The sequence below is a fragment of the Zea mays genome, chromosome 4, assembly GCF_902167145.1.
Source record: "Zea mays cultivar B73 chromosome 4, Zm-B73-REFERENCE-NAM-5.0, whole genome shotgun sequence".
Classification (NCBI taxonomy): domain Eukaryota; kingdom Viridiplantae; phylum Streptophyta; class Magnoliopsida; order Poales; family Poaceae; genus Zea; species Zea mays.
Window position 1 is genome coordinate 176,829,509 of NC_050099.1, and position 22,116 is coordinate 176,851,624.

Genomic DNA, 22,116 nt, shown 5'->3' on the forward strand with positions numbered 1-22,116 from the left:
ATGACACGATTAAGAGCTTTACCCAGCGGCAGCGACGAGGAGACAGATTCTTCTCCCCCCACGGCCACACCCACGCACCGCAGCGCCGCCTCGTCTCCTCTCGCCGGCGATGGAGGAGGTGGGCGGGGACATGCCTCTCCCGAAACAGAAGCTCTCCGCTGCACCGTACAGGTAGCAGAAATCTGGTCTCGTCCTTCTTCGATCACGTGGTGGATGGGGGCTCGTCTGTCATCTGATCTCCGGGTTCTCTTGATGCGTCAGGGACGGAGGTGGCGTCGTGCTCGTGGCCACTGGGAGCTTTAACCCTCCCACCTACATGCACCTGCGCATGTTTGGTATGCTGCAAAGCTTCCGCCACCTCTTTGGCAGTTGGCACCCCCTTCGGTTCGTGACTTTGGGAGCGACTAGTGAAGTTCCTTGCTCTCCCTGTTTGATGCAGAGCTGGCAAAGGATGAACTCGAGCTGCGAGGTTATTCTGTGTTGGGCGGCTACATGTCTCCGGTGAATGATGCATATAAGAAGAAGGTACATGTTATGTATGGCCTCGCAAAAAAAAGCATATGGAACTGTATCGTTTATGCTGATGCTCTCTTAACTGAGTTTAGATTTGAAAGTTGTGTAGGACCTCTTACCGGCTGCTCACCGAATTCGCTTTTGTGAACTTGCGTCCAAAAGCTCATCTTTTGTGATGGTTGATCCGTGGGAGGTAACTTGGTTTTACATGCTCTCAGCTGTAAGCTTCTTTGGGTTATGGTATGAATAATATGGATATTTGTCTTGTCTTGATAGGCAATGCAGAATGGTTATCAGCGCACTTTGACCGTTCTTTCGAGAATACGAAACTCACTATGCAAGGATGGTGTAGCTGACCAAGGTATGTATATGACTATATGAGGATTCTTTGTTTTTTTTTCCAGAAAACAGGTTTCCCCCGCTTTATTGATCATAAAGCGTTCACAAACGTTAAGCTCGGATTATTTTTGTGTGTGTCCGTTGGATCCCACGTGTACAGTTTACACGTGGTGATATTTCCTTTTATCAGCTACTACTAATTAATCCTTTCAGGTAGCCTCAAGGTAATGCTTTTATGTGGCTCTGACTTGCTCGAGTCATTCACCACTCCAGGTGTTTGGATCCTAGACCAGGTAGAAATCTCGAGCTTTTGCGCCCTTTTTGCAAACTTATGGCATGGTATTTAGTTGCATTTTGGTTTTCCTTGGTCAACTTAGTTTGATGACACCTACTTTTGCTTCCAGGTCAGAACCATATGCCAGGACTTTGGTGTCGTATGCATACGGCGAGAAGGAAAGGATGTTGGAAAATTGATAGACAACAGCGATATATTGCAAGAATGCAGGGTACAAACTTGTTGTCTGAGGATTTTAATGGAAGCAGGAAAAGTTTCTTTACTGACATTTGTTGTATACGATCATTTCTGAGCTCCTTTCCAGGATAACATTATTTCGGTTGATGAGATTGTGCCAAATCAGATCAGTTCATCCAGAGTAAGGTAGATATTAGTTTGTGGATAGTTTTATGCCATTCATGTGCGTAGTGGCTTATTGAACACTGGTGTGCATCTATGCACGACTGAATTTCAGAGACTGCATAAGAAGATCTCTATCGATAAAGTATCTCACTAGTGATGAAGTAATTGAATACATCAGAGAACACAAGCTGTTTATGGAAGGCAATGGCGGCGACATAGCATTGCTGTAATAGAGGTATTTGGAGGTAAAATTTGAGATGCTGTCTTCTTCACCTTTGAGCACACATCGTATTTGTAAACAATCCACGCAATGTGAATGGGCATTCGAATATTTCGTTATGATGCAGATTTTCACTATCATGCAGGTAAACTCTGTAATCGACAAGGATCGGCTGTGGACGTCTACCTCAGGAGTCAGGATACCATCTGGACCGTGCATTCTGGGCAATTACTTCGCACAAACACAGAAATAAACGGAACTGGCCACTTAAATTACTACTATATTTTTGTTAAATTTGATTCTGGAGGTTGAAGTGAGTTGCATGTTGATTAATTTTGCTTTTGTGCCAGAATCAAGTGCTACATACAACATGAATTCTGACAACCATATAAATGCCAAGGTTATTCTGACATAGCAATCGTGGATATAGCATCGGTTAGACAAACATATCATAAAGAATTAAGCCTCATTTGCAGACAGTTCTGATGTATATAAGCACAGACAAAAGATGTCTCTGTAACGGATTCTATTGAACAGAACACATGCCATTATACAACTGATCAACTGCTTTACAAAATTTATTTACATGTTCAAACATGAGCGATTTTTTACACTAAGTATTCTAGTTTAGGTACACTGAGCAGAACCAAATATATCTTCATCCAAAGAGACTATCATAATCACCATTGGCAGCACAGATCTTGCCAATATAATTAACCAGTGACTTATATGGACAAAATAAGAATTTGCACATGGCAGTTACTGCGATGTGATTTGATCCTGTGAAGCTGAAGCATCAGTATCTGGTAGAACTATAAACTCTTTCTGCAGTTTCAGAAGTTTTGTTCAAAGCCTGAATGAATTATGAAACCGCAGCTGCTTCAAGCGGCGTGCCAGCAGCAGAGGACAAGGCCTCCCTACCATGCGGCCTCAAGAGCGACTCCCTATCGCAGGTGGCCGGCGGGTGTGGCTGGATCCCGCCGGGGTTGAGGGGGAAGAGTGTCTTGAAGTATCCTGCCATGATGGCCTCCATGTCGCACGTCTCGGCGACCTTGGGCATCTGGTAGATGTCGCGCGTGTAGGCATGGAGGCTAGGGTACTCGGCCAGCTTCCGCCTGGTGCACCTGAACAGCGTGTTGTAGACGAGATCGAATCGGATGAGCGTCGTGAAGAGGCAGACGTCCGCCAGCGTGAGCCTGTCCCCGCACAGGTAACGGCAGCCGGCGAGGTGGGCCTCCAGCCTGTCGAGCGCGCCGAACAGCTCGCTCGCCGCGGCGTCGTACGCCTCCTGGCTCTGCGCAAACCCACACCTTGGAATTGACAATTTGGTCACAGAATGACATAGTTATCAGTTGCTGCAGTTGACAATTTGAAAGCCACTAGCAGTGAGGACCAGAGAATCCAGTTGCTGCAATTGACGATCTGATATACCTGTACACGCCGTTGTTGACGCTGGGGTAGATGATGCTGTACCAGCGGTCGATGTCCTGGCGCAGCTCCGGCGGCCACAGGTCGAGGTCACCGGCGCCGTCGCCAGCGAGGTCGCAGAGGAACTTGACGATCTCGATGCTCTCGTTGCAGACCACCTCGCAGCGCTCGGCGTCCCAAAGCATCGGCACCGATGCCCTGCCCTCGAACCCGCCGCCGCGCAGGGCGTACACCTCCCGGAGCTTCCGCTTGCCGTAGAGCAGGTCGGGGCTGCCGGGCGTGAAGGACCACGCGCCGTCGTCCCCGGGGACGGCGACGGAGACCGGGAGGCGGGCCTCGAGGCCGAGCAGCGCGCGGACGACGAGGGCGCGGTGCGCCCAGGGGCAGGGGAGGCCCACGTAGAGGTGGAGCCGGGAGCTGGGCTTCCCCACGACGGCGGGGAAGCGGGCAGGGGCACGGGCGAAGCCGCCCGTCGCGGGGTCGGACGGCGCCAGCTGCCGCATCAGGAGCTGCCACGCCGTGGTCCAGCCGTGGCGCACGGCGACGACGAGCTGCGCCGGCGGCAGCGCGCCTCCCCACAGCACCCGGGTCAGCGCGGTTAGCGGGTCCTGTGAGGCCGCGATGCGGTCCAGCCGCTTGTTACGGCGGCGGGCGATGAAGCGAGGATGCGGCGGTCGCCGGAGCTGGAGTGGGAGCGGCGGTGGAGATGTGGCCCACATGTCCGAATGACTTCTCTACTGGAGATAGAACGGCTCTCCATCTCCCCTCTGCAGCGATTAGATCGAAGAGGCTGGGATGGGCCGTACCTGGACATCTATCGGGCCACCCGGTCTCGCCCGCTTCCGCGAATAGATTCGACTATCCGAGAGACGATGGGTATAGACGTGGGCCAGTAGGCTGGAATTTTAGATAAATCAAGTTAAATTTAAAAATATTTAGAATCCATCCATCTCGATTTTTTTTCTTTTGAAACGTGCTAGTTAGTTAAAGCGATTTTTAACGAATGATGCTCATATATGGGAAAATATCCTATGCAATCACTTATCCTGGTGTAAGCATGCAATTAAACGATCTGGTGCATCCGATCTAGATCTAATGATGATTGTTATTTTATATTTAACCCCTTTCACCTAAAACATAGTACCTATTTTACTTTTAACCCCTTCCATATGAAACCGTTGGATCTAGATTGAATGCTCTGGATAGTTTGATTGCACGCTTGCACCAAAATGAGTGATTGCACAGGATATGTCCTCCTCATATATGACTCTAAATCGCTCTATTGTAAAAATACATTTTATATTAAATTTAATAGTATTTTTGACATCATAAACATTAATAGCTTTTGACTATAATTTATCAAACTTAAGACACTAGTAAAATATGACGCGTCTTAATAAAACTATGAAAATGAGCTGATTTCCCCCCTCGTTTACAGTGTTGGGACTATGTTTCGTCGCCGAAGGTCTTGTAGGAAGAAGCGGTTTTCGGCTGAAGCTGTTCGTATGAGATGACCGAAGGTTCCTCTTCATGAAGCTTCGGAATTTATAAACCGACATAAAAGTAGAATGGCCTTTTAGTCCATATATGTTTGAGTCACCGTTGTAATCCCTTATGAGGGGCATAATTGTAATTCCTCACAGGCTACGCCCTGTGCCTATAAATAGGTGAACAGTACCTCTGTACTGTTCACGCAATCTTGTAATCATCGGCACATTACGCTTGGATTATTGCTTTCTGCTAAGACGAAGGTACAAATATACCTAAATATTATGTTTTAATATTTAGGTTCATATAATAGAATATATATAAAAATATTGTTATTCATTTTCGGTATATCTTTCAATAATGTTTTGTGTTCTGTATTTTACTTCATATTGTTTTCAAGTCTAACCACGAAGGCATGATCTTCGTGATATTTCGTTTATAGCCTTCGTCCGGAGCTCATTAAATCCTTGGGGAAATAATGCTTCCGCGGACGAAGGGTATTAATATTTAACATTTCATGTTGCCTTGTTCTTAATTTATAGCATTTGAGAACAAGTCCCCAACATTGGCGCCCACCTCCGGTGAACTCACTTCCACTTTTTTGAGCTGATGGCTTCGTTCAACGATCGAGCTGGAGCTGCTTCGGCTCCGAAGCTGTTGCTCCCGATAACAGGTGGTTCGTGCTCAGAGCCAGCCAACAAAAAGCAAAAGAAAGAGGCGCAGAGAAGGGTACAACATGTTGGAGTGCAGGGACCCTTCATCAAGTCAAGGTGGTCCCACATACCAATCACCTTCTCCCAGGAGGACCTTCAGCTCAAGGATTTTCCTCATAACGATGCTATGGTTATTTCTTGCGTTATCAAAGGGTTTCTGGTCCACAATGTCTTGGTTGATACAAGCAGTGCAGCTGATATCATATTTGCTAAGGCCTTCAGGCAAATGCAAGAGCCAGAAGATAAGATTCATGATGCTACACACCCTCTCTGTGGCTTCGGAGGAAGACAGATTGTAGCACTGGGCAAGATTACCATGCCAGTGACCTTCGGATTCATCAACAACACCAGAACTGAGCAAGTTGTGTTTGACATTGTTGACATGGAATACCCTTACAATGCAATTATTGGTCGTGGCACCCTCAATGCATTCGAAGCAATTCTTCATCCTGCTTACCTCTGCATGAAGATACCTTCGGATCAAGGACCCATTGCTATTCATGGGAGTCAGGAAGCTGCCAGAAGGGCTGAGGGAAACTGGGCTAACTCAAAAGCAATCCATAACATAGATGGAGCTGAAGCTTGTGAACAGTACAAATTTAGAAGGGAGAAAGCAGCTTCAACAGATCAGCCGAAGCCCATGCTCTTATGTGAGGACATAGCAGAGTAGAGGGTGCTGTTGGGCTCTCAATTATCCGAAGAACAGGAGAAAACCTTGATAAGGTTTTTGTTCAACAACAAAGATGTTTTTGCATGGTCAGCCAATGATCTTTGCGGGGTTAACAGGGATGTTATTGAACACTCGCTCAATGTTGACCCATCCTTCAGACCCAGAAAGCAGAGGCTTCGGAAAATGTCTGATGACAAGGCCGAAGGTGCTCGTAATGAAGTCAAAAGACTCCTCAGTGCAGGAGTTATCAGAGAAGTAAAGTACCCAGAATGGCTAGCTAATACTGTTATGGTAAAAAAGGCCAATGGCAAATGGCGAATGTGTATCGATTTTACAGATCTCAACAAGGCCTGTCCGAAGGACGAATTCCCTTTACCAAGGATAGACTCTTTAGTTGATGCAGCAGCTTCGTCAGAGCTTATGAGTCTTCTCGATTGTTATTCAGGCTATCATCAAATTTGGATGAAGAAGGAGGATGAGCCAAAGACCAGTTTTATAACCCCTAGTGGAACATATTGTTACCTTCGGATGCCTGAGGGGCTCAAAAACGCTGGAGGAAGTTTCAGCAGAATGACTGCGAAGGTTCTCCAGTCTCAGATAGGCAGAAATGTGCTAACTTATATTGATGACATCATTGTAAAAAGCACAAAACAGGAAAATCACATTGCTGATTTGCAGGAGACCTTCGCCAGTTTCAGACAAGCTGGCCTAAAGTTGAACCCAGAAAAATGTGTCTTCGGAGTAAAAAAGGGGAAATTTCTTGGATGCTTGGTTTCAACAAAGGGAATTGAAGCTAATCCAAGTAAAATTGAAGCTATACTTCGAATGGAGCCACCAACTACAAAAAAGGGGGCCCAAAGATTGACAGGGAGGTTGGCATCTCTTAATAGATTTATATCCAGATCAGCAGAAAGAAATTTACCATTCTTCGAAGTGCTGAAATCAGCCGAAGTCTTTCAATGGGGACCAAGCCAACAAAAATCCTTCGAGGAACTGAAGCAATATCTGATAGATTTAACAACATTAACTCCACCAACGCCAGGGGCTCCTTTGTTGTTATATGTGCAGCTTCGCACTCAGCGGTAAGTGCAGCGCTTGTTCAGGAGAAGCTAGATGGCCAAGTCAAGAAGCAGGTCCCAGTGTATTTTGTATCTGAAGTTCTTAGTATATCAAAGAAAAACTATACAGAATTGGAGAAGGTGTTATATGCTGTTTTGATGGCATCCAGGAAGCTTCGGCATTACTTTCAAGCATACAATATTGTTGTTCCTTCTTCGCAGCCGTTGAAGGATATTATGAGAAATAGAGAAGCTACTGGGCGCATTGGAAAATGGGCCGCAGAGCTCAATGAATTTTGCATTGATTATGTACATAGATCTTCGATCCAGTCTCAAGCGTTGGCAGATTTTATCGCTGATTGGACGCCAGGGGCTCAGGATGAAGAAACAAATAAAGATGCCGAAGTATGGACAGTGTTTTGTGATGGGTCTTGGGGAACCTTCGGAGCAGGAGCAGCCGTTGTGCTGGTTTCACCATCCAAAGTTAAAACTTGTTATGCGGCGAGACTCGATTTTAGTTGTACAAACAATATTACTGAGTACGAAGCCCTGCTTTTGGGTCTTCGGAAGTTAAAAGCAATGGGAGTCAGAAGGGCCATTCTTAAATCTGATTCCCAGGTTGTTTCGGGTCATATCGACAAGAGTTGCAAGGCTAAAGATCCGAAACTTGAAAAATATCTAGACACGGTCCGAAGAGTCAAAGCTTCCTTCGAAGGATTTTCTGTCAAAAATATCCCTCGAGGACAAAATGAGCATGCTGATTTGCTAGCTAAGTCAGCAGCACAGGGGCTGCCCTTACCTTCGGATGTGTTCTTCGAAACAATAAAAGCACCTTCAGTGGAACTTCTTGAAAGAGCAGTCCTCAATATATCTCCTGTTTATAGCGAAGATTGGAGAACTGAGATCATCTCTTACCTTCAGGGTAAATTCCTTTCAGATGACGAAACTTATAACAGGAGGATAGAGGCAAGAGCTCGTCCATATGTCATGATAGGAGGGGAGCTGTACAAGCATGGGGTTTGTGCTCCACTACTCAAGTGTTTATCTAGAACCGAAGGTATAGAATTGATGAAAGAAATACATGCAGGCCTGTGCGGATCTCACATTGGATCTAGGCCGTTACTTGGAAAAGTTTTCCGTCAAGGGTTTTATTGGCCGAAGGCAGCTTCGGATGCAGCGGAATTAGTTCAAAAGTGCGAAGGTTGTCAGAAATGTGCAAGAGATCAAAAACAACCTTCGTCCTTAACCCAGCTCATACAACCCATCTGGCCATTGCAAAGGTGGGGCCTTGACTTGTTAGGTCCGTTACCACCGACCCAAGGAAACTTAAGATATGTTGTAGTGGCTGTAGAATATTTTTCTAAATGGATTGAGGCAAAGCCTTTAGCTACAATAACTTCGGCCACCATTCAAAAGTTTTTCTGGCAGAATATTGTTTGTTGTTTCGAGGTACCAAGGGCCATCACTGTAGATAATGGAACACAGTTCGACTCCGAAGCTTTCAGAGATTTCTGTGATCAAATTGGTACGAAGATCCATTTTGCATCAGTCAGGCATCCGGAGTCAAACGGACTCGTTGAAAGAGCCAATGGCATTATAATGACAGGGATAATGAAGTTAATCTTCAATCAACCTAGGGGAAAGTGGCCAGATCAATTAATCAAAGTGGTATGGAGCCACAACACAACAATATCAAGGTCAACGGGTTTTACTCCATTCAAACTATTGTTTGGCGATGAAGCAATAACTCCGGAGGAAGCCAAAACCGGATCAATAAGAGTAGTAGCTTCGGCAGAGTCAGATTCTGAAGCTGTTTATTCTGTGGAAAAAGATGCTATAGAAGGGATCAGGCTTCAAGCTGTGGACAACATCAATAAGTATCAAGCCGAAACAATCAAATGGCGTGATAGAAAGGTTCGGCTAAAGAATATTGAGCCAGGACATTTGGTGCTTCGGCGAGTGGCTAACCCAGATACAGTGGGCAAGTTGCAGTTGAAATGGGAGGGACCTTTTTTGGTAGCATCTTCGTCAAGACCCGGTTCATACAGATTGAAGGATATGGACGGCAACGACATTCCTAGATCTTGGAATGCGGATGAGCTTCGGCGATATTATGTGTAACTTGATGTAATTTTTATGTTTTTTCTTTTTCATGGCACCCTTTTCCTTTCTAGAGGGGGAGAAAGGTTTTTAATGGGGCCATCATATGTAATTTCCTTTTTTAGTTCTATAAGAGCAAAATCCCCCAAGGAATGTTAATGTAAAAGCTGAGAACGCACTATCGAGTGCCGAAAAGTAAAAAGCGAAGAAGCTCCAAAGTCGTTCCTAAGGGAATGCAGAGCTTACAGCGAAAAGTCAACGCTGATTCCGCCGAAAGTAAAAGGCGAAGAAGCTCCAAAGTCGTTCCTAAGGGAATGCAGAGCTTACAGCGAAAAGTCAACGCTGATTCCGCCGAAAGTAAAAGGCGAAGAAGCTCCAAAGTCGTTCCTAAGGGAATGCAGAGCTTACAGCGAAAAGTTAGCGCTAATATGTGATTGTTTTTAAGGAAATAATGGTTGTGATTATGGCTTCGGATATGTGTTTGGACATTCATTTGCACATCACATTACATCATAGCATTTGTATTCATAAACATTCATCCAGGCATATGTAGGATAATCATCATCATAGCATAACTGTCTTCTTTACTTCGTGTACGAAAAGAAGAGCTTCGGAAGAAAGAGAAATGTTGGTTTCTATGCTTCGCTGTGTACGAAAAGAAGGGAAGGTGTTTTTTTTCGCCTTCGGCTCAAAAAGATAATTTCGTCCACATCAAAGCACCTCTCATACATTAATGGAAGGATAAGAGCATATTACAAGGTATGAAGAGAATTCATTAAAGACAAGTTTAGTCACATTTACAAAAGTTATCTCAAAAGTTTCTTGAGTTTGTCTACAGTCTACTCCTATGTAATCTTCAAGGGACCTCAGCTTTGGCGTCATTCTCTTTAAGCATCGGCTTCGGCTTCGTCATCCTACATGAATTAAGTTGTTGTAAGTCAAAATCGAGCTTGAAGGAAGAGGTAGGCACAAGGTATGATTTCTTACTGGTTCAAGATGACTCCGAGCTTCGTCTCCAGCCTTTTCTCGCCCGCCTTTTGTCCATATCATCTTTACAAATCTATTGGAAATGCTTCGGGCGAGATCAGGAATGTCATCTAGAATTGATGGTGATAAAGTGAAATTGGGCCTATTGACAATCTTTCCATGATCGCAGCCAGCTTTTAGGAAAGCTGCAGCAGTGCCCCGAGAAGCTACCCAGACGCAGAAGTCACCATGCCCGGCTATAACTTCGTCAAGCTCATCAATTTCACCCTCAATATGTTCGAAGGTCTTTGGTAAATCTTCAGCTGACGGGGTGAATTTCTCACTGCTAGCTCCGACTGAGTGGAAAATTTTTCCCAGTCGTTGAATACATTTGTTGTTAAATTCCAAGCATTTGTCTTGAAGGCCCGCCAATAGTTTTTTCAAATCTGAATTTTGTTGGACTTCGGCTTCAAGTTTTGCGTTAAGTTCTTGCTTCTCTTGTTCAAATTGTTCAGATTGGCAGAGAAGCTTCGTGTTCAGTTCTGTTATTTTAGCTTCGGCTTCCGCCAATAAACCTTCAGTCGCTTGAAGCTCGAAGTTCTTCTTTTCAATAGTAGCTGATTGCTCTTTTATTTTACCTTCTAAATTTTCAATTATAACTTCGTGTTTCTTGTCTTCCAGATCTTGCTGCATTTTCAAAGCTTTGCTCAACAGCATACTCTGCACGAAAACAACCTTCGTTAGACATGTCTTCATTATCCAACACAATAAAAGTCAGAGGAAAAGTAGTTCACCTTGAAATTGGAATAAAATAAACTACCAACGATATGTTGTCGTCGGTAGCGGCTAATGTCTGTTTCTAGCTTCGGAAAACCGATACTCTTTGATAGAGTACCGATAACCTTAGCTCCAGTTTGATTCCGGATACAGTCTAATTTTTCATCATCAATACCTCCGAAGAGGAGTGCTCCTGGTTTATATCCGCAAGATTTGGCATACTCTTTAAGCTCTTCTATTTCGGATTCTGACAATTTTTCTCCAACTAAATTTTGAAACATGAAGGCCTCGCCCTCTGAAACTTTGTCAGCTTCGTCAGCAATTTCCTTTTCTTTCCTAGGCACTGCGGCCATGGCCTCTTTGGCGGCAGTAGTAGCTTCTTCTGTGGCCATGTCTAGCAGCATTTTGTCGATGTGTTCGATTGTGCTTTCCAAGTTCAAATCTTCAATTGAGGTAGCTTCGACAGCCGCGACCTCCGAAGGTGTGACTTCAATATTTGTTATTTCTTCATCCGCTGGTATCTTCTGAGCTGAAGCTCTCGGTGGTGTCTTGTCAATGACTTCTGTCACTGCGATGATTCTTTGTCTCTTTGTTTTAGTCGTTTTCTTCGTTTTTTCCGGCTCCTTTTCCTTCTGAAAAAACTTTGTCAGTTGAGGCCTCAATGGACTTAGCTTCGCAGGCAGGGATTCAGTCATTACCTTCAAAATTTCTTCCACGTCAGTGGCAGAGTGTGATGCGGGAGTCTCCTCTTCGTCAGATACTTTTTGCTTCGGAGATGTTACTTTCCTCTTCTTCGGAATTTTCTTCTCTTTTGATGGTTCTTTCTCATCTTCATTTAAAGCTTCGGCTATCCTTTTCCTTTTCCGGCCTCCGACACCTTTATTCAAATTTTCGTAGTCAGGGTATTCAAAACTCAAGGCGTCCAGCACTCGATTCAATCTTCGCTTCGGACGGGTGCCGAAGGCCGCAGTCATCAACTGATCTTCTTTTTTGGAGTAATTGCCGAGTATTTCATTGCACATTACTTCAATTGTATCCAGCCACTCTTGGCAAGGTGTTTTAAAGTATTTCTTAAACTTGAAATAGTAAGGTAATCGCACAAGTTCTTCTTTTTTCTCCCCCTCTAGCTTCGACATTTCCCATTCTTTTAAACTAGGAAAAACCCTGAAAGCCAAAAACTCCTGAACCAGGTCTCTTGTACTGATATGCTCTGAAATAATTCTGAATTCATCCAACGCTTGTTGGGTTGGACCTTCTGGTGTCATGTTGCAACGAGGTCGGGTTTCTCCGAAGATTAGTTCAAGTGGACTTTGCACAAGCTTCTCCTTGTCATCATCAACCTTGACATAGAACCACTCCGACTTCCAGCCTGCTGCCCATTTGCTTCGGTAGCTGATTACAGGAAACTTTGTGGTTTTCCGATAAGCAAAATTATAGCAACCAAAATTGTCATGCAATCCATCTTTTCTAGCCTTCGTCTGATAGTGCAGCTCGTGAACTCGGCGAAAGCTGTCCGCAAACGGTTCCACCGCTTGGCTTCGGAGGGCCCAGATATAAACACTAAGCCTAACGATAGCGTTAGGAGTCAACTGATGAAAGTAGATACCAAACCTCTTCAGTACCTCTGCAATAATCCCATGAAGGGGGAATCTTAATCCAGCCTTTAGAAAGCTCTTGAAAATGACTATTTCATCCTTCTCTGGCTTCGGGGTAGTTTCTTCCCCACCGAAGCGTAGTAGCTTCTTCTGACTTTCACTGAAAAACCCCGACTTTACCATCTTGGAGAGATCAGCCTTCGAAACAGTAGACTTTCCGAAGTCCAAGTGGCTGGGCTTACTTGGCATAGCAATACGATAATCATCTTCAGGATCAGTTTCCTCAATGTTTTCTTCTTCTACTTCGGCAGTTGCTTGTTCTGCATCGGCACTGGGGATTTTTTCCGAAGTTACCAGCCCGGATCGTTGCATTGCTTCGGAGATGGGAATAGTCTCCGAACCTTCAGCTTCACCTCCCTCACGCTCAACCCTAGCGGTAGAACGCACTCTGACCATTTAATTCTGAATTTGTGGGAATTAAATACTTTTTCTTCCGAAGTTTTTTCTTCTGACGAAGCAGGCTTCAAGCTGGAGCTTCGTTCGATTCCGAGAGTCAAGCTTCGGCTATGGTTAAAAATTTTGGCAGTAAAACAGTGCAAATAGCAATGAATGCTGTGGTAACTTCACACCTACTCGTCTGTTTATATAGTACTGCAGGTAAGAAGGCGTAGCGCCAGGATTTTTACACCAGGCGGACAGCCGCTTGCACTCGCTGCGCGGTGGACCGCAGAGACCAAACAGTAACTCTGCAAGGTGGGATCGCTATGCGCTGGGAAGCTGAATCGTTCCTCGATAACGAGCTCAGGGAAGGTGTTTTTTGGACCTTCGGCTTCCTGAAGCTTAGGAGACTTTTTTCACGGATCAAGCTCGTTACGAAAAACGATCTAGCGCCGCGAAAGGAGCTACTGTTGGGACTATGCTTCGTCGCCGAAGGTCTTGTAGGAAGAAGCGGTTTTCGGCTGAAACTGTTCGTATGAGATGACCGAAGGTTCCTCTTCATGAAGCTTCGGAATTTATAAACCGACATAAAAGTAGAATGACCTTTTAGTCCATATATGTTTGAGTCACCGTTGTAATCCCTTATGAGGGGCATAATTGTAATTCATCACAGGCTACGCCCTGTGCTTATAAATAGGTGAACAATACCTCTGTACTGTTCACGCAATCTTGTAATCATCGGCACATTACGCTTGGATTATTGCTTTCTGCTAAGACGAAGGTACAAATATACCTAAATATTAAACATAATATTTAGGTTCATATAATAGAATATATATAAAAATATTGTTATTCATTTTCGGTATATCTTTCAATAATGTTTTGTGTTCTGTATTTTACTTCATATTGTTTTTCAAGTATTTTACTTCATATTGTTTTTCAAGTCTAACCACGAAGACATGATCTTCGTGATATTTCGTTTATAGCCTTCGTTCGGAGGTCATTAAATCCTTGGGGAAATAATGCTTCCACGGACGAAGGGTATTAATATTTAACATTTTATGTTGCCTTGTTCTTAATTTATAGCATTTGAGAACAAGTTCTCAACATACAGTATCTTATTTCAATGAAAATGAGCTGATTACCTCCAGATTCTACGCCATTCCCATGAAATTCCTGCATTCCATTCCAAAAGCGCCAACATTTCAGCTCCCGCAAGTAAAAGAAAAGCAATGCGAAACAGCGAGAGAGATATCAAATCTTTAACATTTAAACTCTTCCGATTGTCAGGCTAAGCAACAGTTTATCGATATGGGGAGGATGCCATCGAAGCTAACAGGAAACGGTCCAGCAGCACAAACATCATCCGGGAAAACATCTTTAGGGCCATCAAAAGCTCGTCTAACTAAAAACTCTCTTCCCAATTCGCAACACAAACAAATGTTATTTGAAGTAAATTTCGATCAACTGATTCCACTAGACAATCGCATTTGCCGCGCTGGCAATCCTAGGCCACAGATCAGCACACTCCTTTCCGATGGGTCCAGTGATGGCAGAGCCTGCATCATGGTCATGGAAATGCGTATCAATACATCATTTTCCAACTGTAGTGTTAGATTATAATAAAAGCTAAGAGAATCTCCAAGAGATTAGAGAAATGGCTGGTAGTCAAATTTTGGCTACTCAACATCAAAATAATTTTTCAACAGACTAGTCATCTAACTCATCAAGTTATTCGACTCTCCCAATTAGTTCTCTCGCTAGCCAAACATGGCTAGCCACTCTGACTAGTCAAACTCATAGAAAGGTAAATAGAGAGTCAAATAGAGAACAAAAAATGGTGACCTGAAACCAGTCCGAGCCGGATTACTTCATTAATTTATATAAGTTTTAATCAACTAGAAAAATTCCGGAGCCATTCCGCTTGCTGTATTCTGGCACCATTTTCAGCTATGCCTACACCAGAATAGTTGTAATGCACATAAAACCAACAGAACGTTCAGGAGTATACCTTTCATCTCTCCCTTTGGGTTCACAATCACTCCAGCATTGTCTGCAATATCACATAAACAGAACATTACAGAAGCATGAACCACGAACCAAGGCTGAAGTAAATGTGGTGTTGACCACGAGCAGCAGGTAAATAAAAAGAGTTGCTGATCACCAAATGTCTAATATAAATCTCTAGACATGTGACAGGCACAAAAAATGTTAAAAGACAGAATAAATAACTCAAATCAACTGCAGGTCGACACCAAATTATACCAAGGCATAACCACATAACTAGTACAATCCAGCCAAGATGCAACATCTAACTTGCACATATTCACCGTTGCTAGAGTTTGAATTAAAAAACATGAGAACATGCTATTGGTATCTGAGCAAATAAATAGTATTGGTCATTGTTTCGCGAATACTTCAACATGTGCCAGGAGACAGGTAACACTGCACAACGGGAAAATGCACAATGCTGTTTAATACTGGCCAATTCGCTTATATGCTTCCTCTTGACAAATGACCAGACTGCACGGTCACTCTTTATTAGGTAAAGAAGCAACACTTTTTGTGCAGAGAACATCAAGCTTCCTAAAATCTAATCATAATTCCTCAGAACAAAGTATTCTAGAGTACAAATTTGCAACAACAAAAAAACAACTATGATATCTTGGTCATCATGTTTACTAAAATTCAGAAATAATATCAAAAGTAGAATGTTAGCTAAGCAGACATCACACTCTAAAGAACCAAAATCAAATGAAAAGAAGACTATCCAAGAGAACTGAATTCTGGGTAATTCTACAAGGACACAGAAGCTCAAATGATTGGACCATTGCAGAGTCAATGCACCCAGTCATGATAATAAATGTACCTTCAAAGTACATGTAGACACCATCCTTTCGGCGCCATGGCTTGCGCTGCCTCACAATGACAGCTGGCATCACCTTCTTCCTAAGGTCAGGCTTTCCCTTCTTCACAGTTGCCATAACCATGTCACCAACACAGGCAGAAGGAAGCCTGTTAAGGCGCCCCTTGATTCCCTTCACAGAAATGATGTAAAGGTTCTTGGCTCCAGTGTTATCAGCACAGTTCACAGTGGCTGCCACTGGTAGACCCAGTGACATCCGGAACTTGTTACCAGCAGAACCTCCACGTCCTGCAGTTCAAAACATATTTAGACCACATAACTACAATGCACCAGTATGAAGCCCAAAGTTTGTTTAAAGAAAGCTTTCAACTAATTGTCAAGTAATAGAGGAACCTAAGTCAGAGTAAATGATAAAATACAGAAACACCTAGTATAGATTGAGAAACATGGCATGATGTGCTTCAATAAGATCAAATTTGCTAAACGACGCTGCCACCAGTCATCTAAATAGCATCATCTTTCAATCTCAAAGTGGATCTGACTACTAAGTAAGGACAAGCATATAGATGCCATCCCAAATAAACTAACATCTCAAACACACTCAATGTCTAACCTCGAATCTAACTACGTATCAAGCTCATGACCGTGGCATCAAAATTCAGAATAGTTCGTTTAGAAAGTTCACTAATCCCGAACCCATCAGCTGTGACATCAGATGGTCTACTCGTTTACGATGGATTCCAGATAATGCAAGGACTTACGCATCAGAAACGAAAATTTTCAACTTATAACCTGAACGATAAACTATAACAGAACAAGCGGCAAACCATGCACGAGAAGATCGAGTGGGAAGGGAGCATTGGATTTACCTCGCTTCGACATCTTGGAAGCGGAGAGGAGCGGCGGAGTGGCGGCGGCGCGGGGTGGACAGGTTGGCTCGTTTATACGGTGCCAAGGTTAGGGTTTTGCGGCTATTATTCGAGTACCCCTTGTAACAATTTCAGCTGAATTTTCAGGTCCTCAGGCTAGTATGTAGTGCGAGGTGCGCGAACCATAGAACCGAGTGAGTGATAGAAAAAATAAAATGCATAAGTATAGGGTTCTGGGTGCAAAGTAAAAAGTTCGGGATTTCTTGCGCGTTAGTCCCTTCGGAAGTCAGGATCGTGAGAAGGAGGCTCGGGAAATGGGGTGGGCGCACCCGGCGGTGACCATGGAGGAGGTGCTCCGTCTGGTGCGGGGTTTCGTCGACGTCCTTGTCCTTGCCGGCGGCCGCACCTCGTCCGGCGCCGCTGCTACTTGGAGCGCCGACGAGATCAAGAAGGCCCTCCGGTGGGCGCTCTTCTTCGAGGAGGTCAGTGGCGATCCCTCTCGCCTCCTGCCCTTCGACTTCATAACGTCTTCTCCGTTCCGCTTTCTTATGCTAGAAGTCTGCAGAATTTCTTGTGTCAGTGAGTGCGTCCGAGATATGTCTCCTGAGTTGCTCCATTGTGCTTGCATTGTGTTCAGATTTTCAAGGACCTGCTCGACTCGGGCCAGTACGAGGATTCTGCAAGAGAACTCGATGCGGCACTCCTTGAGCTCACTTCAAGTCCCGAGTTCCCTAAGGTGCTTCTCCATAGCTTGTATGGTGTCTGCGGTTATTCTGGGGGGTTTTACATGTAGTGAGTTCTGTTACATGTGCAGGGTCTTGCTGCTGTACGTTCAGATTTGCTATCCATGGCAAGGGTGTTGGTTATGCGACATTTTCTGAAACCAAACACAATGAGCGTGGAAAACTTTTGTGCTCTTCTTGAAGCGGTTGCTGGCATGGATATTGATGGCATTTGTGCTAGTGGTGCGCACAACGCATGCCAAGAGTATGCTGAGTCAATATTGAATATGAATACATCATGTTTTGCGCAGACCATGAATGCTTGTGATGGTGGACTTCCCACTAGTTCTTATGATCTGCGGGCTGAATCCACGGGCCATTCATGGATTATAGTTAAAGAATTTCAGAAGACGCTGGATTCGGCATCGTGTGGACGGTTGGCTGATAGAGGACTGGAAACGTTTTTGAACAGTGTGAAAAGGAACATCTTGGAAAATGGTAGTAATAAGCCTTGTGTCCCAGCAATTCCGAAGTAAGCATTCACCTTTGATATATTGCCTTCGGTTATCAAAATCCACATTTATGTGTCCTTTGTTTTACATGATACCATGCCCAGTCTGAACTCACTCAATGCTATTACAACACAGAACATCGCAAATGATCGACGAGTTTCTAATGTGGAAGCAATGGAGAGCAAAGTGTTTGTCATATTTGCTTGATCAACGGACCATTCGAGTTCTGTCTGGAGCTAGTTTGATTTTTAAAGCTCCTAAAGAGCAGTGGATGAAAGTGTTTGAGCCCTTAAAAAGTATAGAAGAAACATGTCATAGTGGTCTTGTTGAAACCATGGTAACTGCTCACCTTTTAGCCTTCAACTGTATACACTTCTAGTATATAAACTTTCTACATTGTCACATCAACATGTATGCGTTATCTTTGTAGGAGCTATGCTTGCTGGGTTCGATTACAAGGCGATGGAACACATTGATAGAGGGCTTCATGTCACACACTTTCTGTTCCATTCCTATATCCAAGAAGCACGCTGATCTGCACCAGTGCCTTCACAGAACCTTTCAGGACAAATTCCAAGACGAATATCTTAATTTGGAGGTTTTTCATATTTTGGTCTTATATCATGTTCATAGTTTGCGAAGTATTCTGTACGTTAGAAACTTTAACTCGGTGTGAAATTTTTGAAATGTGGGGATTGTACCCCTCTCAACCAAGTAGGTATCCGTACATCTTAACTCTTAAGAATAAATTCAGGAAGGTTTTCACCTAAATACTGAACACTGATTGTGTCTTCGTGCAAACTATCAATGGTGTTTCTGTGAATCCTCAATGTACTTATGTAACTAAAATATATCGAGGGCCTACGATCAAACTTCTCTGCCAGAACTTGTAATGGGCTGTATACCAAATCAGGTCTTCGGTGCACTTGCTGTAACTGTGTTTACACATGTGAGTATGTGACAGGAAACTGACACAAAACTATTTTTTGTTGAAAGCTGCTAATGCTCAGTCCTTAGTCTACATTCAAAAATGGTAAATAACATTATTAAAACCAATTACTTGTCATACTACCTTGGTCTAGTTTGATTTACAAGTGATGCTCGACCAATTTAAACAATACTTGAGTCAGTGAACTGTAAGTTCCAAAGAAAATTTCGTAGATTAAAGGTCCAACATAGTGTCTACTGTCTATTTTTTATCAGTAAGCGGTCCAAAACCTACCAGGATTCATGGGCCAGTGGAAGGCTCCTACTTGATTAGATATATTATAAACGAATTAATGATTTCAGAAAATAAATATTAGCATAGAAAGGTTAGGAACTTGCATGATAGTTCTAAGTAGTAATGATTAGCATGCCTTTCAGAGACCTCTCAGGAAATAAATTGCATAACGGACCTGTCACAACTCACAATAACAATTGTTAGCAAGACGGCATATATTTTAGAATCTTGGTATCTACGATGTTTCGTTTTCTCACACCTCACGAAATAATGTATCTTCATCTAAAGCTTCGAACTACAGGAAAAGGATATTCTTGACTATGCAAGACAGACATTAGAGAGGAAACCATCCGTACTATGGCTTCTACCTCCAGTTCTTACCGCCGCAGCAATTCCACCGCAGTGAGCTGACCTTTTACCTTATTATGGGATGGATTTTTATCATTATGGCGATTTAATGTTTGCAACTGATCGTATAGGTCAAGCTTGTTCCAGATATACCTAGCTCAAATCGATAAGCAAATTCATGAAGCTGCTCCTGCAGATCGGTATGATGTTAAAAAAAGTTGTTAGTACGAGGTATGTCACATTTCAAATTCCTGTGTTAGTTCTTATATGTGTTAATGTTTTCTGCTTTTCAGAAAGTGTAGTTGCAGAGGAGATGAAATAGATCGGCATGTTAACTGTAAGTTAGTTCATGATTGCAGCTGCTCCCTTGCTCAGATTTGAAATGAGATAAGCACCCAAGTGCTCAAAATTCTTCAGCTAAACCTTGTTTTTTTTCTTCCTTCCAGGTGAGATTACTGAAAGGATTCAATGTCTATATGCATTCCTTATTCAGCAACTTTCATATAACGGTTCCACAAGATTACACTGAATGTTAGCAGTGTGCACTGTATGACGTTTCACTTTTAATTGAGTGACTGGCCGACTATGCATGGCTTCCTTGGCCATATTACTTTTCATTTAACGTTTGTCACTGGTGGGGGGTGCGTACATCTTTGACTTTGTACTCTTCTTATTTAATGAAATGAAATGGCACTAACTCTGGTGCATCCTTCGAGAAGGGAAAAAAAAGTGACTGGTTCTCCCAGCTGACTGCACATATACATTGGCTGAACCTGGGACAGCAGAAAATGGATTGAGTACGTAAGCCTTTTGGCATCCTGGGAACAGTTGAACTGAAAGAGAGATTGATTATGGATGTTGCATGACCTGGAGATTGACTCCTCTTTTTTTGTCTCCAAGGTGAAATGTTACTAGATTCACCATGTCATGATGGGGCCAACTGTACGCGAGAGAGAGAGAGAGAGAGAGAGAGAGGGAGGGAGGGAGGGAGGGAGGGAGGGAGGGAGGGAGGGAGAGAGAGAGAGCGAGGGAGGGAGGGAGGGAGGGAGAGAGAGAGAGAGAGATTAGTTGGGAGGATTGAATCATTCTGTCATTCTGTTAGAGTGTTAGGCAACTCGGGTGGTTGTTGTTGGATATAAAACCAGTCCAGTCCTGTTCTCCTGTCTCGTGGGCGCGGAGATTAGTTGGGTGGTTGTTGTTGGATACATTTTTGTAAGGGTGATGAATGAACTGTTTGTGACGCGTTCTCGTGGTCGTCGCAGGGCTGTGGATGTCCAGGAAGGGCAGCGACGCCCGCCCTCAAGGTGTTGGATGAAATGGTGCACGCTTATGGGAGGGTGACACTGAGCAGTCCTTCTGGTTGAGAAGATGAAAGACATCTGCAAGTATAATCATCTACAATTTGCTGCTAAAAGGAACTCAATCATTGATGCAAGATCCATGATGAGCATGCATTGGTTATCTTATCGCAGAAAATCTTCCGGCATGAGACAACTACACAGACTTTGGCCAGCTTCTGATTCGATAGTGATTGCAAATGTTGATATCTTCAGCTAGCTGGCTATAATTATGTGCACACTTGAAAGTCAATCTAAATTTATTTTGAGCCCCAGCCATGTGTCATGCCTCGACGACAACTGGCTAGCTAGCTACATGTCGTGGCAATCAGAAAAAGGGTCCACAGATAGAAAGGGTGATGAAGTGGACTCTCCCCGTCGTTCGTTCATGGTTTTCAGTCGGGACACTGAAACAAATGAGAAAAGCAATTACTAGGATTTAAACATACTAATGCCAAAGACGTCGTCATGTAATTCGATGGCATGTAACAAATGAGAAAATCTTCGTTTTATTAATTGCAAACTAGTCCGATTTTTTTGGAAGATGGAAGAGAAGATAGTACGTTTGGTTTTATAATTAAGGGAGAGAAAGAAAAAAAACTGAGAGTCTGGTGATGGATTGAGCCTGCCTTTTTCGATAGCAGACGACTCTGTGCATCATCGTTACTGCCTGCATGCAGATGCAGTAGCCGCCGATTATGACCACTCGAGAGCACGTACTGCTCCACCTCCACGGCGTCTGGGCCGCCGGCATTTACTACACGCCTGCGACGACTGTAAAAACCTAGCTAGTAGTCTAGTACCTACAGCAGCTCAGCGGCAGACGACAGGGGCCGTGCACGAAGCCATAGCCACGCCAAGACCATCACGGCTCTGGCTGCGTCGTGTCTTCTTCCCCATCGTCCTCATTCCTGCCAGATGACAAGCTAGTAGGCTGAGAACAATGGTAGCACTCTAGGAGCCTGATCGCGAGCCGCCCCTTGATTAGATACAGCAGTAGCACTTAATGGCTCCATCTCTACCACCCAACAGAGTCAATAATCAAACGCATGAAGAAGAAGAAGCATGTAGACGTACTAGATCCTAAGCCAATCGCGTGCCTTCACCAAAGACTCAATAATCAAACGCGTGAAGCTAGAGCCCTACCGCCGTCCGCCGGCCTCCCAGCAGAGCACCGGTCCTTGCAAGCAATTGGCTAGGCGAACACGAACTCGTGTAAACAGAAGAAAAAAAAAACATGATCTTTGCTTTGGTACCGCGAAACTGGACAGTTGTTTTTCCATCGTCTCCTTAATATA

General features: G+C 43.9%; 4 protein-coding genes and 1 non-coding gene across 15 annotated transcripts; 2 read left to right on the forward strand and 3 right to left on the reverse strand.

The window, feature by feature from the left end:
• Window positions 1-15: 15 nt before the first annotated feature.
• On the forward strand, window positions 16-2,280 carry LOC100284011 (nicotinamide-nucleotide adenylyltransferase 1). The gene is made up of 10 exons (NM_001156909.2): window positions 16-171; window positions 262-335; window positions 440-525; window positions 623-706; window positions 790-874; window positions 1,066-1,145; window positions 1,257-1,358; window positions 1,452-1,510; window positions 1,602-1,734; window positions 1,855-2,280. Exons 1-9 carry the CDS (start codon window positions 110-112, stop codon window positions 1,717-1,719), a joined length of 750 nt encoding a protein of 249 aa, NP_001150381.2. The 5' UTR covers window positions 16-109; the 3' UTR covers window positions 1,720-1,734; window positions 1,855-2,280.
• On the reverse strand, window positions 2,198-4,387 carry LOC100272773 (putative glutathione S-transferase family protein). Of its 2 annotated transcripts, none has more exons than XM_020551352.3 (2): window positions 3,141-4,387; window positions 2,198-3,003 (listed from the first exon to the last, which is right to left on the reverse strand). In XM_020551352.3, the coding sequence occupies exons 1-2, from the start codon at window positions 3,854-3,856 to the stop codon at window positions 2,640-2,642; spliced, it is 1,080 nt and encodes a 359-aa protein (XP_020406941.1). In that variant the 5' UTR covers window positions 3,857-4,387; the 3' UTR covers window positions 2,198-2,639. The 2 variants fall into 2 exon arrangements, with proteins under 2 accessions (XP_020406941.1, NP_001140698.1); NM_001147226.1 differs by having other exon boundaries at window positions 2,222-3,019; window positions 3,141-3,861.
• A 9,740-nt stretch (window positions 4,388-14,127) lies between these two features.
• On the reverse strand, window positions 14,128-16,723 carry LOC100303995 (60S ribosomal protein L23). Its single transcript, NM_001414267.1, has 4 exons — window positions 16,678-16,723; window positions 15,812-16,096; window positions 14,954-14,995; window positions 14,128-14,501 (listed from the first exon to the last, which is right to left on the reverse strand). Exons 1-4 carry the CDS (start codon window positions 16,688-16,690, stop codon window positions 14,419-14,421), a joined length of 423 nt encoding a protein of 140 aa, NP_001401196.1. The 5' UTR covers window positions 16,691-16,723; the 3' UTR covers window positions 14,128-14,418.
• Window positions 15,364-15,500, reverse strand: LOC111591458 (small nucleolar RNA snoR137). The gene has a single exon (XR_004858086.1). It is a non-coding gene; the product is annotated as a small nucleolar RNA snoR137 (small nucleolar RNA).
• A 146-nt stretch (window positions 16,724-16,869) lies between the features above and the next one.
• Window positions 16,870-21,334, forward strand: LOC100276492 (uncharacterized). Of its 10 annotated transcripts, none has more exons than XM_035966818.1 (11): window positions 16,870-17,159; window positions 17,315-17,413; window positions 17,492-17,931; window positions 18,047-18,248; window positions 18,342-18,509; window positions 19,435-19,535; window positions 19,613-19,681; window positions 19,775-19,818; window positions 19,928-20,122; window positions 20,201-20,381; window positions 20,744-21,093. In XM_035966818.1, exons 1-9 carry the CDS (start codon window positions 16,992-16,994, stop codon window positions 20,008-20,010), a joined length of 1,374 nt encoding a protein of 457 aa, XP_035822711.1. In that variant the 5' UTR covers window positions 16,870-16,991; the 3' UTR covers window positions 20,011-20,122; window positions 20,201-20,381; window positions 20,744-21,093. The 10 variants fall into 10 exon arrangements, with proteins under 10 accessions (XP_035822711.1, XP_035822712.1, XP_035822710.1 ...); XM_035966819.1 differs by having other exon boundaries at window positions 20,201-20,278; XM_035966823.1 differs by having other exon boundaries at window positions 16,934-17,159; window positions 18,342-19,535; window positions 20,744-20,866; window positions 20,954-21,093.
• Window positions 21,335-22,116: the final 782 nt, after the last annotated feature.